This window comes from Macaca thibetana, chromosome 3, assembly GCF_024542745.1.
Source record: "Macaca thibetana thibetana isolate TM-01 chromosome 3, ASM2454274v1, whole genome shotgun sequence".
Lineage (NCBI taxonomy): Eukaryota > Metazoa > Chordata > Mammalia > Primates > Cercopithecidae > Macaca > Macaca thibetana.
Window position 1 is genome coordinate 9860056 of NC_065580.1, and position 17768 is coordinate 9877823.

Consider the following 17768-nt stretch of genomic DNA (forward strand, 5'->3'; position numbering starts at 1 on the left):
ACCACTGCACTCCAGCCTGGGTGACAGAGTGAGACTCTGTCTCGAAAAAAAAAAAGAAAAGAGCAAGGGATCCATTTGTCAAAACCCTGAGAGGAAAAACCACCTCCTTGTCACACTGCCATGTCCATTTGAATATACAGAAATGAAAAACCCTCTAATTTTCTACAAAATATTTTTTTATTGTACAGAACTTTAAAACTTGGGTTAAAACTCCTTTTGAGGCCGGGTGCAGTGGCTCACGCCTGTAATCCCAGCACTTTGGGAGGCCGAGGCGGGCGGATCACGAGGTCAGGAGATCGAGACCATCCTGGCTAACATGGTGAAACCCTGTCTCTACTAAAAAAATACAAAAAATTAGCCAGGCTTGGTGGCAGGCTCCTGTAGTCCCAGCTACTCGGGAGGCTGAGGCAGGAGAATGGCATTAACCCGGGAGGCAGAGTTTGCAGTGAGCCAAGATTGCACCACTGCACCTCCAGCCTGGGCGGCAGAGTGAGACTCCATCTCAAAAAACAAAAACAAAAACAAACAAAAAAAACAACTCCTTTTGAATTCCTTGTAACATAAGGGAATATTTCACTTTTTTTTTTTTTTTTGAGACGGAGTCTCGCTGTGTCACCCAGGCTGGAGTGCAGTGGCCGGATCTCAGCTCACTGCAAGCTCTGCCTCCCGGGTTTTTACGCCATTCTCCTGCCTCAGCCTCCCGAGTAGCCGGGACTACAGGCGCCCGCCACCTCGCCCGGCTAGTTTTTTGTATTTTTTAGTAGAGACAGGGTTTCACCGTGTTAGCCAGGATGGTCTCGAACTGCTGACCTCGTGATCCGCCCGTCTTGGCCTCCCAAAGTGCTGGGATTACAGGCTTGAGCCACCGCGCCCGGCCTTTTTTTTTTTTTGATGGAGTCTCGCTCTGTCGCCCAGGCTGGAGTGCAGTGGCACAATCTCGGCTCACTGCAACTTCTGCCACCTGGGTTCAAGCAATTCTCCTGCCTCAGCCTCCCAAGTAGCTGGGACTACAGGCATGTGCCACCACGCCCGGCTAATTTTTTTGTATTTTTGGTAGAGACGGGATTTCACCGTGTTAGCCAGGATGGTCTTGATCTCCTGATCTCGTGATCCACCCGCCTCAGCCTCCCAAAGTGCTGGGATTACAGGCGTGAGCCACTGCATCCAGCCAGTATTTCACTTTTTATAGTGCGTGAATGCTTTCCTTTTTTTTTTTTTTTTTTTTTTTTTTTTGAGACGGAGCCTCACGCTGTCACCCAGGCTGGAGTGCAGTGGCACCGTGTGGGCTCACTGCAACCTCCATCTCCTGGGTTCAAGCAATTTTCCTGCCTCAGCCTCGTGAGTAGCTGGGATTACAGGCGCCCACAACCACGCCTGGCTGGTTTTTACATTTTTAGTAGAGGCAGGGTTTCACCATGTTGGCCAGGCTGGTCTTGAATTTCTGACCTCAGGTGATCCATCCACCTCGGCCTCCCAAAGTGCTGGGATTACAGACATGAGCCACTGTGCCCAGCTGCGTGAATGCTTTTCTAAGTTCTTGGGAGTCAAGGAGTCCTCTGAAGAAGGAGACTTTGAGCCCAGGAAGTGTGTCCAAGCCCCAACAACAGGATAAAAGAATTCTCTGTTCAGGCACGGTGACTCACACTTATAATCCCAGAACTTTGGGAGGCTGAGGGCAGATCACATGAGGTCAGGAGTTTGAGACCAGCCTGGACAACATTGTGAAACCCATTTCTACTGAAAATACAAAAATTAGTTATGCGTGGTGGCAGGCACGTTATTCCAGCTACTCAGGAGGCTGAGGCAGGAGAATTGGTTGAGCCCTGGAGGCGGAGGTTGCAGTGAGCCACGATGGTGCCATTGCACTCCAGCCTGGGTGACAGAGTGAGACTCCGTCTCAAAAAAAAAAAAGTAAATAAAGAATTCTCAAGAGTTTCATTTCACTGCCACCGTCCATTCATTCATCTAACCAATATTGAGTGCCTACCACAGTCATAGGAGTACATTAATATTACTTTAGGCGAGGGCAAAATCTTTATATAATGTATGTGTATGTATACATATGAATAAAACAATTGTTATACTCTAGATGTTGATCGTCTTACTGACATGGCAATTAAGTTAGCCAATTATATTGAACTATACATAGTTGAATTAGTCAACTATAAAATGAGATTGCGGCCGGACGCAGTGGTTCAGGCCTGTAATCCCAGCACTTTGGGAGGCCAAGATGGGCAGATCACGAGGTCAGGAGATCAAGACCATCCTGGCTAACACGGTGAGACCCCGTCTCTACTAAAATACAAAAAAAATTAGCCGGGCGTGGTGACAGGCGCCTGTAGTCCCAGCTACTCGGGAGGCTGAGGCAGGAGAATGGTGTGAACCTGGGAGGCGGAGCTTGCAGTGAGCCAAGATCGCGCCACTGCACTCCAGCCTGGGCGATAGAGTGAGACTCCGTCTCAAAAAAAAAAAAAAAAAGTTGCATATGAGTTAATAAAATAGTAAGTAATCCCTACTTCAGTGCTATAGGGATTTAGAGGAGAGGAGCAGGGGAAAGACAGCAATATCCCAGGAGGACTCTAAAAGGAATTAGGATATAAATAGCAAAAAATGGGCAGATTTGGTTAGAAAAGAAGAATCAGTAGGGGTCATACATAAACTGAAGCTCAAAGGTAGGAACAAATCCATCACATTTAGAAAACAGAGAAGACTAGGCCGGTGCCGTGGCTCATGCCTGTAATCCCAGCACTTTGGGAGGCTGAGGCGAGTGGATCACGAGGTCAAGAGATCGAGACCAGCCTGGCTAACACGGTGAAACCCCATCTCTACTAAAAATACAAAAAATTAGCCAGGCGCTGTGGCGGGCGCCTGTAGTTCCAGCCACTTGGGAGGCTGAGGCAGGAGAATGGCGTGAACCCGGGAGGCGGAGCTTGCAGCGAGCTGAGATCGCGTCACTGCACTGCAGCCCGGGCGACAGAGCAAGACTCCGTCTCAAAAAAAAAAAAAAAAAAATTAGCCGTGCATGGTGGCACACGCTTATAATTCCGAGTTCGGAAGGCTGAGGCAGGAGAACTGCTTGAACCCGGGAGGTGGAGGTTGCAGTGAGCCAAGATCGCGCCACTGCACTCCAGCCTGGGCAACAGAGCGACACTCTATCACAAATAATAATAAAATAAAATAATAAAAAAAAGTTTAAAAGGCAGCCCTAAAACCCAATTATAGGGTAGACATATCACTGATGAGAGTGATACTTCTTTCCGCTCCAGATCACCAAGGAACTCTCAGGACAAAAGAAGAGGATTGCCGTTTAAATGGTCCTCAAAAACAGGACTTGGGTGCTGCCTTACCAGGGAAGGAGAGAAAGATTTTATCAGCTCGAAGAGACACCTTCCAGTCTCCAAGTCTCCAAGAAACAGAGATTCCAAATAAAAAAGTCAGCATCACAGCATCTGATCCAGACAAGAAAGACCTGCGGCACAAGCCTCGGGAGACCCCAGGGCGCTTAGAAATTCCCACAGGGCCAAGATGCTACTCCTGCTATGTCTGTAGGAAAGTCTTCCAAGTAAGGAGGGATTTGCTAAAGCACAAACGGAGCCACTCCAAGAGCCAGCTCCGCAGATATCCTAAGTACAGAAACACGTCCAGAGGGAAGTCCGAACTCAGGCGGACTCAGAGGCTCCTGTGTCAGAAGAAGCGGTTCCAGTGCAGTGAGTGTGAGAAGAGCTACTTCCTGAAGGGCAGCCTCGTCACTCATCAGGTTGTCCACACCGGCCAGCGGCCCTACCCGTGCCCTGAGTGCGACAAGACCTTCCGGTACAGGGCCAACCTGAAGAAGCACCTGTGTCTGCACCGCGGGGAGCGGCCGTTCTGCTGCGGGGAGTGCGGCCGGGCCTTCGTGCAGCAGTGCGAGCTCACGGAGCACCTGCGGCTGCACAGCGGAGAGAAGCCCTTCCAGTGTCCGCAGTGTGACCGGTGCTTCCGCCTGAAGAGGGGCATGAAGGTCCATCTGTCCCAGCACAGCGGGAAGAGGCCCTTCCACTGTCCCGAGTGTGGCCGGAGCTTCTCCCGGAAGGCTGCCCTGAAGACCCACCAGAGGACGCACAGCGAGGAAAAGCCGTTTTCTTGTGATGAATGCGGCAGGAAATTCATCTACAAGATTAAGCTGGACGAGCACATCAGAGTTCACACGGGAGAGAAGCCCTTTTCGTGTCCCGAGTGTAACAAAAGTTTCCGCCTCAAGAGAAGCCTGAAAGCCCACGGGCTGCAGCACAGCGGGAAGAGGCCTTTCCAGTGCCCGGAGTGCAGCAGGGGCTTCTTCTGGAGGAACGCCATGCGCGCCCACCAGCGCCTGCACAGCGAGCAGAAGCCCTTCCCCTGCGCCGAGTGCGGCAAGCGCTTCACGCGGCCCTCCAAGCTCGCCTGCCACACCAGAGTCCACGACAGGCAGAAGGAGTTTCCCTGTGGTGAGTGCAAAAAGACCTTTTCTCAGCAGTCGCGGCTCACGCAGCACCTGAAGGTCCACAACACGGAAAAGCCGTTCTCCTGCGCCGAGTGCGGCCGCAGTTTCCGCCGGCGCGCGCATCTCACAGAGCACACGAGGCTTCATAGCGGCGAGGAGCCCTTCCAGTGTCCCGAGTGCGACAAGAGCTTCTCCTGGAAGGCCTCCATGAAGTTCCACCAGCGGATGCACAGGGACGAGAAGCCCTTCGCGTGCAGTGAGTGCGGCAAGACCTACACGCATCAGTCTCAGCTCACCGAGCACCTGAGGCTGCACAGCGGCGAGAAGCCCTACCAGTGTCCTGAATGCCAGAAGACTTTCCGCCTCAAGGGAAATCTGAAAAGCCACCTGCTGCAGCACAGTGGTCAAAAGCCGTTCTCTTGTGTGATGTGTGGCAAAAGTTTCACTCAACAGTACCGGCTCACAGAACACATTCGAGTCCACAGCGGGGAGAAGCCCTTCCAGTGTCCGGAGTGTGACAAGAGCTACTGCATCAGGGGCAGCTTGAAGGTCCACTTGTATACACACAGTGGAGAGAGGCCCTTCCAGTGTCCTGAGTGTGGCAAAGGCTTCCTCCAGAAGAGAAGCCTGAAGGCCCATCTGTGCCTTCACAGTGGGGAGAGGCCTTTTTCTTGTGATGAGTGTGGAAGGAGCTTCACGTACGTGGGGGCGCTCAAGACCCACATTGCGGTGCATGCCAAGGAGAAGCCCTCCAGCCTCTAGGTCAGGCCATGCGGTAGTCAGGCAACCACAGCTTTCAGGTGGTGCCAGCAGCTCTGTTGGCTTGAGTTGAGGCAGGTTGAAGGATTCACAGGGTAAGATGGGGCACAGTGGCTCCCGCCTGTAATCCCAGCACTTTGGGAGGCCCAGGGGGGAGGATCGCTTGAGCCCAGGAGTTTGAGACCAGCCTGGGCAACATTGCAAGATTCCCTCTCTACAAAAAATACGAAAGTCAGCCAGGTGTTATGGTGCATGCTTGTGGTCCCAGCTACTTTGGGAGGCTGAGGCAGGAGGATCGCTTGAGCCCAGGAGGTAGAGGCTGCAGTGAGCCATGCTCACACCACTGCACTGTAGCCTGGGTGACACAGCAAGACCTTGTCTCACCAAAAAAAAAAAAAAAAAATCACAAAATACTGGCTATAGACACACTGGCTGGATGTGTGGTCTGCAGAACCCGATAGCTCCTTGACAAAAGTTGCAAATAATCCGGTCAAAGACAGTCAAAGAGACATCTCCCTCAATAATCCTCATCGGAAAGACCTGCCAGTCATGGAGGAAACATTTATACTGATCTGCTAGTCCAACAGATCTCTTCAGTGTCATCCACTAATCCCTTCATTAAATTCAGAAACCACAGCCTGAGTGAAGAAATGTTACAGGCAGGAACATACTCCTCAGTCAGCTTTTCCATTACCACGCCATTTTACTTAAATCTGTATTAAAGCCTTCAGTTTTCTCTCATAGTGGATTTTCATTTTCTCTCAGATGGTGAGAGGGCATCTGCTTCTTGGAATGTTTCCATAATGCTAAAAATAAATGTCTTCCACTATCTCGTTTGTTAAAACGATTACCCATGTGTTCTTTCCTTCTGAATTTTACTTAAATCACCTAAAAATCCACCATTGTGAGTAACAGGCAGTGTTATTTATCTAACCCCCCTACATTTTTGACAGTGTTACGTCAGTTCTCAAAGAACTGTACTTAACAGGGTCTCTGAGGAAAATACCAAAGGAAAAAATACTGTCAGTCCGTGGTATCACTCTATTTTTTTTGCCCTGTGGCCCAATCTAACATTATAAGATAATTTTCCAGGCTATTCTGGCAAACCCTCATCTGTCTCCCAGACTGTCAATCTTTGACATTACTCTTGTTTTTTTTCCTTGAGATGGAATCTTGCTCTGTCACCAAGGCTGGAGTGCAGGGGTGCCATCTGGCTCACTGCAAACTCTGCCTTCTGGGTTCAAGCGATTCTCTTGCCTCAGCCTCCCGAGTGTCAGGGACTACAGGCGTCTGCCACCACGTCTGGCTAATGTTTTGTATTTTTAATAGAGGCGGGGTTTCACCACGTTAGCCAGGATGGTCTCCATCTCCTGATATCATGATCCGCCCACCTCGGCCTCCCAAAGTGCTGGGATTACAGGTATGAGCCACTGCGCCCAGCCTTTGACATTACTCTTAAGAGAACTTACAGTCTTCCTTAAAGTTTGAGTGCCTTCATAAATCTTGTGTGTTGTACAAAACGTGGTCCCCAGTTACCGAAGTCAGAATCTGCTGGGATCAAAGTCATTACAAGAATCACAGCATGTATACGAAGAGGAAAAAGGTGCCACCTGTAGTTGGGACAGTTCTGTGGGTAGGGAATAGGCTGCTATTTATGTGGTACACCTCAAAAAACAAAAAGTGCCAGTGATCAGATAAATGAAATGCCAACAGTTTAACAGGTAGATTCAGAACTAAAAATAAAACAATGTGAAAATAAAGACATTACACCTGTAATCTGAGCACTTTGGGAGGCCAAGGTGAGTGGATCACCTGAGGTCAGGTCAGGAATTCGAGACCAGCCTGGCCAACATGGCGAAAGCCCATCTCTACAAAAAATAGAAGAATTAGCAGGGCATGGTGGTGTGTGCCTGCAGTCCCAGCTGCTTGGGGGCTGAGGTGGGAGGATCGCTTGAGCCCAGGCTGGTTAAGGCTGCAGTGAGCCATGTTCACACCACTGCACTCCAGCCTGGGTGACAGAGTGAGATCCCGTCTCTCAACAAATGAAAAAAAAAAAAAAAAAAAGATAATGAGTACCTAACGGTACCACATGCTACAGAAAGAGGTCGAAGAAGAAAAGGATTATAAATGTCATTGAGAGATATTACCTTGAGTGGCTGAAGCAAAAGCATGGGGCTGAGTAGAAGACAGAAGAGAAGGGGTAGTTCTGTTACATAGTTCAGAAAGCACTGGGCTTAGACTAAAACCCACAAAATATAACAGACCCTGGCTCTGGCCTTGGGCAAGACACTAGAGCTCTGTAAGTTTTACTTTCTCCATTTAATATAATGGTGAGGGGAGGGTACCTTTATGAAAATCAGCCACATCTACAAAAAAAAAAAAATGCTGTTTTTCAGCTATACTGGTAACACAGGCATTCTCTAGTATGAGCTAGGTGATGGATTGCAGTACATGGAGTGGCCTACAGAATCACTCCCAGTCCATACATGGGGGACTGGCACAGAAGCAGCAATAAGGAGTGCTTCTGAGGTCAAACCGAGGCAGGAATTAGGAGCAAAAAGTGAGCAAGTGCAGGTAGAGAATGGGGTGGAGCTGAGAACGAGGAAGGGTAGCTTTAAGAAAGGAGGGGCCAGGTACCGTGGCTCATGCCTGCAATCCCAACACTTTGGGAGGCCAAGGCAGGCAGATCACGAGGTCAAGAGATGGAGCCCATCCTGGCCAATATGGTGTAACCCCGTCTCTACTAAAAATTAGCTGGGCGTGGTGGCACGCACCTGTAGTCCCAGTTAGTCGGGAGGCTGAGGCAGGAGAATTGCTTGAACTCGGGAGGCAGAGGTTGCCGTGAGCTGAGATCGCACCACTGTACTCCAGCCTGGTGACACAGCGAGACTCTGTCTCAAAAAAAAAAAAAAAAAAAAAAAAAAAAAAAAAAGAAAGGAGAAAGGGTGGGGCGTGGTGGCTCCTGCCTGTAATCCCAGCACTTTGGGAGGCCGAGGCAGGTGGATCACCTGAGGTCAGGAGTTTGAGACCAGCCTGGCCAACATGGCAAAACCCTGTCTCTATTAAAAATACAAAAAATCAGCTGGGTGTGGTGGCAGATGCCTGTAATCCCAGCTACTTGGGAGGCTAAGGCATTGCTTGAACGCTTGAACCCAGGAGGCGGAGGCTGCAGTGAGCCGAGATCGCGCCATTGCACTCCAGCCAGAGCAGCAAGAGTGAAACTGCGTCTCAAACAAAAACAAAAACAAAACAAACAAAAAAACAAGAAAGGAGAAAGGAACTCTGGTAAGTGTCACCTGGAGCTTTCCATATGCTCATGCTTATCAGGAGTCAAGCAGAAGTTTCTATCTAAGCTGTCTTTGTCCCCAAATCTGGTCACCTAAGTAAGGGAGTATAAATTGTTTCGTGACCAGTACTCAGATTCTGGAAATAAAGGCCAAGTTAACAATGGGCTCACTATAATATGAGGATGAACAGGAGATTATGAATGTGAAATACATAGTGTCTAGTCAAGAGTAGGCGTACAGGGCTGGGCACGGTGGTTCATGCCTATAATCCCAGCACTTTGGGAGGCCGAGATGGGCGGTTCACTTGAGGGCAGGAGGTCAAGACCAGCCTGACCAACATGGCAAAGCCCTGTCTCTATTAAAAGTACAAAAATTATCCAGGCGTCGTTGCATGCACCTGTAGTCCCAGCTACTCGAGATGCTAAAGTGGGAGAATCACTTGAGCCCAGGAGACAGAGGTCACAGTGAGCCAAGATCATGCCACTGCACTCCAGCCTGACACAGCAAGACCCTGTCTCAAAAAAAAAGAGTAGGCGTTCAGTAAGACGTAACTCCGTATTATGAACGGAATCATGTCCCCTCCCCTTTCCAAATTCACAGGTTGAATCCCTAACCCCCAGTGTGACTGTAAGATCAACATGACACCTTTACTAGTCATAAAACTAACACGTGAGAGCCCAGCATGCGCATGGACCTGAGCAAAGTGGATGGGGAGGCAGAGGCTGCAAGTGCTGTGCTCCACGGAGCTCCCCATCAGTGGAAAGGAACTCCAAAAATGAGGGAGAAGCGCTCCCACCTCCAAAACCAGCAGCAGAGCAGCAAGCTGTGTCTGTCTGTGTGCGTGACTATTTGGCTGTTCCGAGCTGCATCTGGTACAGCCATCTCTTCTGTTACCACATATGTGCTAATGACTTTCAAATCTATAAATCTGTATTTTCAATTTGTGCCATGAACATCTCAAACACAAAATGCCCCAAGTAAGACTTGTCACCTGTATCAACCCTCACTCTCTCTCTCTTTGTTGTTATTGTTGTTGTTTTGAGACAGAGTGTTGCTCTGTCAGCCAGGCTGGAGTACAGTGGCGCGATATTGACTCACTGCAACCTCTGTCTCCCGGGCAATTCTCCTGCCTCAGTCTCCCGAGTAGCTGAGACTACAGGCACCCGTCACCAGGCACAGCTAATTTTTTTTTTTTTTTTTTTGTATTTTTAGTAGAGGCAGGGTTTCCCCATGTCAGGCTGGTCTCGAACTCCTGACCTCAAATGATCCGCCAGCGTCAGCTTCCCAAAGTGCTGGAATTACAGGCATGAGCCACTGTGCCCAGCCTCTACCCCTCTTTATTACACTGTCCTGTATTTTCTACCTCTGTATACTAGATCTACCTCATCTCCAAAGTTATAAATCTGATGATGCACCTAGATTTTCTTTTTTTTTTTTTTTTTTTTTTTTTTGAGACGGAGTCTCGCTGTGTCTCCCAGGCTGGAGTGCAGTGGCGTGATCTCGGCTCACTGCAAGCTCCGCCTCCCGTGTTCACGCCATTCTCCCGCCTCAGCCTCCCAAGTAGCTGAGACTACAGGCGCCCGCCACCACGCCCGGCTAGTTTTTTGTATTTTTAGTAGAGACGGGGTTTCACCATGTTAGCCAGGATAGTCTCGATCTCCTGACCTCGTGATCCACCCGCCTCGGCCTCCCAAAGTGCTGGGATTACAGGCTTGAGCCACCGCGCCCGGCCGCACCTAGATTTTCTTAAACCCAATCTAGCATCTAGCTCCTGATTCTTCCCAAACAAGATCATTTCTCACTATCTCTATTGTTACTACTTTAAGTTCACTTTATTTATTTATTTATTTATTTATTGAGACAGAGTCTTGCTCTGTCACCCAATCTGGAGTGCAGTGGTGTGATCTTGGCTCACTGCAAGCTCTGCCTTCCAGGCTCATGCCATTCTCCTGCCTCAGCCTCCCGGGTAGCTGGGACTACAGGCACTCGCCACCACACCAGGCTATTTTTTTTGTGATTTTTTAGTAGAGACGGGGTTTCACCATGTTAGCCAGGATGGTCTCGATCTCCTGACCTTGTGATCCACCCACCTCAGTCTCCTAAAGTGCTGGGATTACAGGCGTAAGCCACCGCACCCGGCCCACTTTATTTATTTATTTATTTAATAATGTTTTCCTTGACAGGTTTCCTTGCTTCTGGCTTTTCTCCTGCAGTGCATTCATCATCCATCTGCCAGATGGGTTCTTCTAAAATGCAATTCTAATGTTGCTCCCTTCAAGAAATACTTAGAAATTTCCCATTTTGGCTGGGTGTGGTGGCGCATGCCTGTAATCCCAGCACTTTGGGAGGGTGAGACGGGCGGATCACTCGAGGTTAGGAGTTTGAGAGCAGTCTGGCCAACGTGGTGAAACCCCGTCTTTACTAAAAACACAAAAATTTGCCAGGCATAGTAATTTTTTTTTTTTTTTTTTTTTTGAGACGGAGTCTCGCTCTGCCGCCCAGGCTGGAGTGCAGTGGCTGGATCTCAGCTCACTGCAAGCTCCGCCTCCCGGGTTCACGCCATTCTCCTGCCTCAGCCTCCCGAGTAGTTGGGACTACAGGCGCTACCGCGCCCGGCTAGTTTTTTGTATTTTTTAGTAGAGACGGGGTTTCACCGTGTTAGCCAGGATGGTCTCGATCTCCTGACCTCGTGATCCGCCCGTCTCGGCCTCCCAAAGTGCTGGGATTACAGGCTTGAGCCACCGCGCCCGGCCGGCATAGTAATTTTTTATTTACCATGCTCGGGAGGCCGCCGTGGGAGAATTGCTTCAACCTGGGTGGCGGAGGTTGCAGTCAGCCGAGATCACGCCATTGCACTCCAGCCTGGGCAACAGAGCAAGACTCTGTCTCAGGAAAAAAAAAAAAAAGGAAAAAGAAGTTTCCCATTTTATTGTAAATTCATTCTTTAATAAGACCTAGAAGAATCGGTGAGCTGACTGTGACCTGCCGCTGCAGTTTGACCTTCACAATGTGAGCCTCAGCCTCATCGCACAGCATGTGTCCTTCTCAAGTGCATTATATTCTCTCATGACTCTCCCTCTGCCCGGAATGCCTTCCCTCCCTCACCTCACCTCCCTCACATTCCATGATTCAGTCCAGAGACCAGGAACAGTTTAGTTATATGCTGGTCTTTTCTCCCAGCACCTCTAAATTCCTTCCTCTAAAGCACTCCTCACTGAAACTCTGTCTGCTTCCCCTCATAGCCTGAACCCCTGGAGGGCATCTGTATGCTCTTGTTTTTGCATTTTCTCCACCTAACACACATCTGACTTAGAAGACCTTCTAGGGCTAGGCGTGGTGGCACACCCAGTTACTTGAGAGGCTGAGGTGGGAGGGTTGCTTGAGCTCAGGAGTTTGAGGCCAACCTGGAGGACACAGCAAGAGCCCATTTCTAAAAGGAAGAAAAACAAGACATTATAGAAATTCTTCCTGAATGGTCAGAAGGAACGATGAATTGGGTTTTTGGGTACTGAGGATAGAAAGGATGGATATGAAAAAAATGTAAAGAAGATTAAGCAGGGTTTGGAGACTGGGGCACATCAGGAGGGAGAAATCATTCTTGAAATAATGTCTCTCGGTCCCTCTATATGGGAAAAGAATGCATGTACATTTCAGAGCTATCATAGGTGATTCTGAGATGCTAATTTTATATCATTACTCTTCCCCTCCCATTTTTTTTCCAAATAGTGAATTTGAGAAAAACCACTCAAAAAAATTTTTCTTTCTTTTTTTTTTTTTTTTAATTGAGATGGCTGTCACCCAAGCTAGAGTGCAGTGGCTCAATCTTGTGCAGCTGTCACCCAAGTAGGAGTGCAGTGTCACCCAAGCTGTCAGTGTCGTGTCACCCAAGCTGGAGTGCAGTGGTGCAATCTTGGCTCATTGCAATCTCTGCCTCCCAGGTTCAAGCCATTCTCCTGCCTCAGCCTCCCGAGCAGCTGGGACTACAGGTGTGCACACCATGCCCAGCTACTTTTTATATTTTTAGTAGAGACAAGGTTTCACTATGTTGGCCAGGCTGGTCTTGAATTCCTGACCTCAGGTGATCTGCCCACCTCGGCCTCCCAAAGTGCTGGGATTACAGGCATGTGCCACCATGCCAGGCCTACAGTTAAAATTTTATGTCTTCTTCCTAAAACTAAAGACTATTTCCTACTTAGGATTTTTGCAGGGTGGGGTGTTTCAAAGCTTCCTATTTGATATGTTCAGTTATCAGTGCTCTGCAGTTATCGGCTTTCTTTTTTCTTTTTTAATTTTTTATTTTTGAGTCGGAGTCTCACTCTGTTGTGCAGACTGGAGTGCAGTGGCGCGATCTCAGCTCACTGCAACCTCCGCTCTCCGAGTTCAAGCGATTCTCCTGCCTCAGCCTCCCGAGTAGCTGGGATTACAGGCGCCCGCCACCGCGCTCGGCTAATTTTTTTTTCTTTTTTGTTTTTTTTCAAGACGGAGTCTCGCTCTGTCGCCCAGGCTGGAGTGCAGTGGCCGGATTTCAGCCAACTGCAAGCTCCACCTCCCAGGTTTACGCCATTCTCCTGCCTCAGCCTCCTGAGTAGCTGGGACTACAGGCGCCCGCTACCTCGCCCGGCTAGTTTTTTGTACTTTTTAGTAGAGACGAGGTTTCACTGTGTTAGCCAGGATGGTCTCGATCTCCTGACCTCGTGATCTGCCCCTCTCTGCCTCCCAAAGTGCTGGGATTACAGGCTTGAGCCACTGCGCCCGGCTATTTTTTTTTTTTTTTTGTATTTTTAGTAGAGACCGGGTTTTACCATGTCGGCCAGGCTGGTATTGAACTCCTGATCTCATGATCCATCCGCCTCAGCTCCCCAAAGTGCTGGGATTACAGGCGTGAGCCACCACACCTGGCCTCTTTTTTCTTTTTTAAATAGAGACAGGGTCTTGCTATGTTGCCTAGGCTAGTCTTGAACTCCTGGCCTCAAGTTATCTTCTGTTGCCTTGGCCTCCTAAAATGCTGGGATTAAACAGATGAGACACAGCCAGGCACAGTGGCTCACGCCTGTAATCCCAGCACTTTGGGACGCTGAGGTGGGCGGATCATCTGAGGTCAGGAGTTCAAGACCAGCCTGGCCAAACATGGTGAAACCCCGTCTCTACTAAAAATACAAAATTAGCCAGGTGTGGTGGCGCATGCCTGTAATCCCAGCTACTTGGGAGGCTGAGGCAGGATAATCACTTGAACCCAGGAGGCGGAGGTTGCGGTGAGTCGAGATCGAGCCATTGTACTCCAGCCTGGGCAATAAGAGTGAAACTCCATCTCGAAACAAAAACAAAAACAAAAAACAGAGGTGAGACATGAGGCATAGCCCACTGTAGGCTTTCTACACCTTAAAACATCTGACAGGCCGGGCGCGATGGCTCAAGCCTGCAATCCCAGCACTTTGGGAGGCCGAGACGGGCAGATCACGAGGTCGGGAGATCGAGACCATCCTGGTTAACACGGTGAAACCCCGTCTCTACTGAAAAATACAAAAAACTAGCCGGGCGAGGTGGCGGGCGCCTGTAGTCCCAGCTACTCGGGAGGCTGAGGCAGGAGAATGGCGTAAACCCGGGAGGCGGAGCTTGCAGTGAGCTGAGATCCGGCCACTGCACTCCAGCCTGGGTGACAGAGCGAGACTCCGTCTCAAAAAAAAAAAAAAAAAAAAATCTGACAATACCAGCCACTATGAAGAATATGGAGCAACTAGAGTTCTCACACATTGCTGATGGGAATGCAAAACAGCATCATACAATTCTAGAAAATGGTTTGTTTCTTATAAATGTGTACTTACTGAATGACCAGGAATCCCACTCTTGGGTATTTATCCTAGACAAATGAAAACCTCTGTTCACACAAAAACATGTACATGAATGTTTGCAGCAGCTCCATTCATAATTGCTAAAATTTGGAATGACCCTAGGCTGGCCGCGGTGGCTCACGCCTATAATCCCAGCACTTTGGGAGGCTGAGGCAGGTAGACCACAAGGTCAGGAGATCGAGACCATCCTGGCTAACACGGTGAAACCCCATCTCTACTAAAAATACAAAAACAAAATTAGCCGGGCGTTGTGGCGGGCACCTGTAGTCCCAGCTACTCGGGAGGCTGAGGCAGGAGAATGGCATGAACCCGGGAGGCGGAGCTTGCAGTGAGCCGAGATTGTGCCACTGCACTCCAGCCTGGGTGACAGAGTGAGACTCTGTCTCAAAAAAAAAAAAAAAAAAAAAAAATTGGAACAACCCAAATGTCCTCTGATGGATGGTGGCTATACAAACTGTAATACATCCATAGTACTAATGCATTTTTTTCTTTTCTTTTGAAACAAAGTCTTGCTTCATCTAGAGTGCAGTGGTGTGATCTCCACTCACTACAATCTCTGCTTCCCGGGTTCAAGCAATTCTCCTACCTCAGTCTCACGAGCAGCTGGGACTATAGGCAGTTGTTACCACACCCAGCTAATTTTTGTATTTTTAGTAGAGACAAGTTTTTGCCATGTTGGCCAGGCTGGTCTGAAACTCCTGACCTCAAGTGATGTGCCCACCTTGGCCTCCCAAAGTGCTAGGATTACAGGCGTGAGCCACAGTGCCTGGCCTGCATTTATTTTTCTTTTTAGAGACAGGGGTTTCACTATATTGCCCAGGCTGGCCTTGAACTCCTGGGCTTAAGGGATCATCCCCACCTCAAGATCCCTTGAGGGGACCTACAGGTGAGAGCCACTACAGCCGGTGTTCCTCAATAACATTGATACAGATAACAGTGTAGATGACTCTCAAAGGTATACTGAGTTGAAGTATGTTGTAAACTTTTATAAGTCTCAAAAGGTTACATACTGTATAATTCCATTTATGTGACATTCTTTAAAGGTAAAACTATGGGCTGGGTGTGGTGGCTCACGCCTGTAATCCCAGCACTTTGGGAGGCCTAGGCGGTGGATCACGAGGTCAGGAGATCGAGACCATCCTGGCTAACACGGTGAAACCCTGTCTCTACTAAAAATACAAAAACAAAATACAAAATTAGCCAGGCATTGTGGTGGGCACCTGTAGTCCCAGCTACTCAGGAGGCTGAGGCAGGAAAATGGCGTGAACCCGGGAGGCGGAGCTTGCAGTGAGGAGATTGTGCCACTGCACTCCACCCTGGGCGACAGAGTGAGACTCCGTCTGAAAGGGAGGGAGGGAGGGAAGGAGGGAAGGAGGGAAGGAAGGAAGGAAGGGAAGGGAGGGAGGGAGGGAGGGAGGGAGGGAGGGAGACAGAAATAAATCAGCCCTTGCTAAGGGTTACAGATCTTGGAAGGGAGGTGAATCAAAAGATATTACAAGCTGGCTGGGCATGGTGGCTGTCACCTGTAATCGCAGCACTTTGAGAGGTCCAGGTAGAGGATCGCTTGAGGCCAGGATTTTTAGACCAGCCTGGGCAACATAGCAAGACCCTGTCTCTATACCTTTTTTTTTTTTTTTTTTTTTTGAGGCAGAGTCTTGCTCTGTCACACAGGCTGGAGTGCAATGGCGTGATCTTGGCTCAATGCAACCTCTACTTCCCAGGTTCAAGTGATTCTTCTGCCTCAACCTTCTGAGTAGTTGGGATTACAGGCACCCGCCATTATGCCTGGCTAGTTTTTTTTTTTTTTTTTTTTTTGGAGATGGAGTCTTGCTCTGTTGTCCAGGCTGGAGTGCAGGGGTGCAATCTCGGCTCACTGCAATCTCCACCTCCAGGATTCAAGCGATTCTTCTGCCTCAGCCTCCTGAGTAGCTGGGATTACAGTTACGTGCCACCACGCCCGGCTAATTTTTGTATTTTTAGTAGAGACAAGGGTTGCACCATGTTGGCCAGGCTGGTCTCGAACTCCTGACTTCAGGTGATCTGCCTGCCTCAGCCTCCCAAAGTGCTGGGATTACAGGTGTGAGCCACCGCACTCGACCAACAATTTTTTAAAAAAGAAAAAAAAAAGGCTATTCCAAGGGCATTTTAGAGGGTGATGAAACTTCCAATAGCCTTGTAACTGGGCCCCTTGGGAGTTCAGCATCTTGCAGTTCTTAAGGACTGAATAAACAAAAATTCTGATCAGGCCTTTACCTGTTTGCATGTTTTAACCACTTGCTTTTTGCCCAGTATTCCTTGTTCTCACACTGTAATTACATACTGCTGATGTACTGTTTCATTGTCAATGAGGAGGAGATAACTTCAGGGTCATGAAAAACTGTTGCAGGGGGAATTAATGCCTTCAGGGTCGTTGAGTCCAGCCCCTGATGCCCAGAAGCCTGATTGCTCAAGGTGTTATCAGAGACTGAAGAAACACAGACTTTCCCCCTTGGTTCCCTGCAACTCCCCCTCCCTTACTCTCTAGCCCCATAAAAACTCCATGCTTCTTTTTGTTAAGACAGATTTTAGAGATTTGCTCTGCTGCCTTCTCTCTTTGGCCAAATCTGTTAAACCTTTCTCCATCTCCAAGCACCGGTGTCTCAGTGTTTGGCCTCATCTGCCCATGAGGTACACAAGCCTGATTTTGGGGTTCTACAACAGCCTGATTATGATGTGAGTTACATGTTTATACATATGCTAAAATTTGGAGTTCTATGTAGTAGTATAGAAGCTATACTTCTATATAACTTAAATTTATTAAAAAAGAGTTAATAGTTAAAAGTTCATAGCTGGGCGCGGTGGCTCATGCCTGTAATCCCAGCACTTTGGGAGGCCGAGGCGGGCGGATCACCAGGTCAGGATATCAAAACCATCCTGGCTACCACGGTTAAACCCCGTCTCTACTAAAAATACAAAAAATTAGCCAGGCGTGGTGGCCAGTGCCTGTAATCTCAGCTACTCGGGAGGTTGAAGCAGGAGGATTGCTTGAACCCAGGAGACGCAGGTTGCAGTGAGCCAGGATCGCGCCATTGCACTCCAGCCTGGGCAACAAGAGCGAGACTTCGTCTCAAAAAAACAAAACAAAACAAAACAAAAATCATAGCAGTATGCATTTAAAAAACTGTACTGTATACACTTTGGGAGGCCGAGGCGGGCGGATCACCGGAGGCTGGGATTTTGAGACCAGCCTGACCAACACGGTGAAACCCTGTCTCTACTAAAATACAAAAAATTAGCTGGGCATGGTGGCGAGCACCTGTAGTCCCAGCTACTCGCGAGGCTGAGGCAGGAGAATCGCTGGAACCCGGGAGGAGGAGGTTGCAGTGAGCCAACATCCTGCCACTGCACTCCAGCCTGGTGACAGAGCAAGACTCC

The 17768-nt window shown here is 48.9% G+C and overlaps 2 protein-coding genes across 2 annotated transcripts in view; both read left to right on the plus strand.

Annotated features, from left to right (window-relative positions):
• ZNF425 (zinc finger protein 425) overlaps positions 1-5629 on the plus strand; it is a 370402-nt gene extending 364773 nt beyond the window's left edge. The window contains exon 5 of the mRNA XM_050785828.1: positions 3267-5629. Coding sequence (XP_050641785.1) covers positions 3267-5221 — 1955 coding nt within the window. The 3' untranslated portion in view covers positions 5222-5629. The remainder of the gene's footprint in view (positions 1-3266) is intronic.
• Positions 1-17768, plus strand: part of PDIA4 (protein disulfide isomerase family A member 4) — a 415254-nt gene that overhangs the window by 308726 nt on the left and 88760 nt on the right. The window lies entirely within an intron of this gene.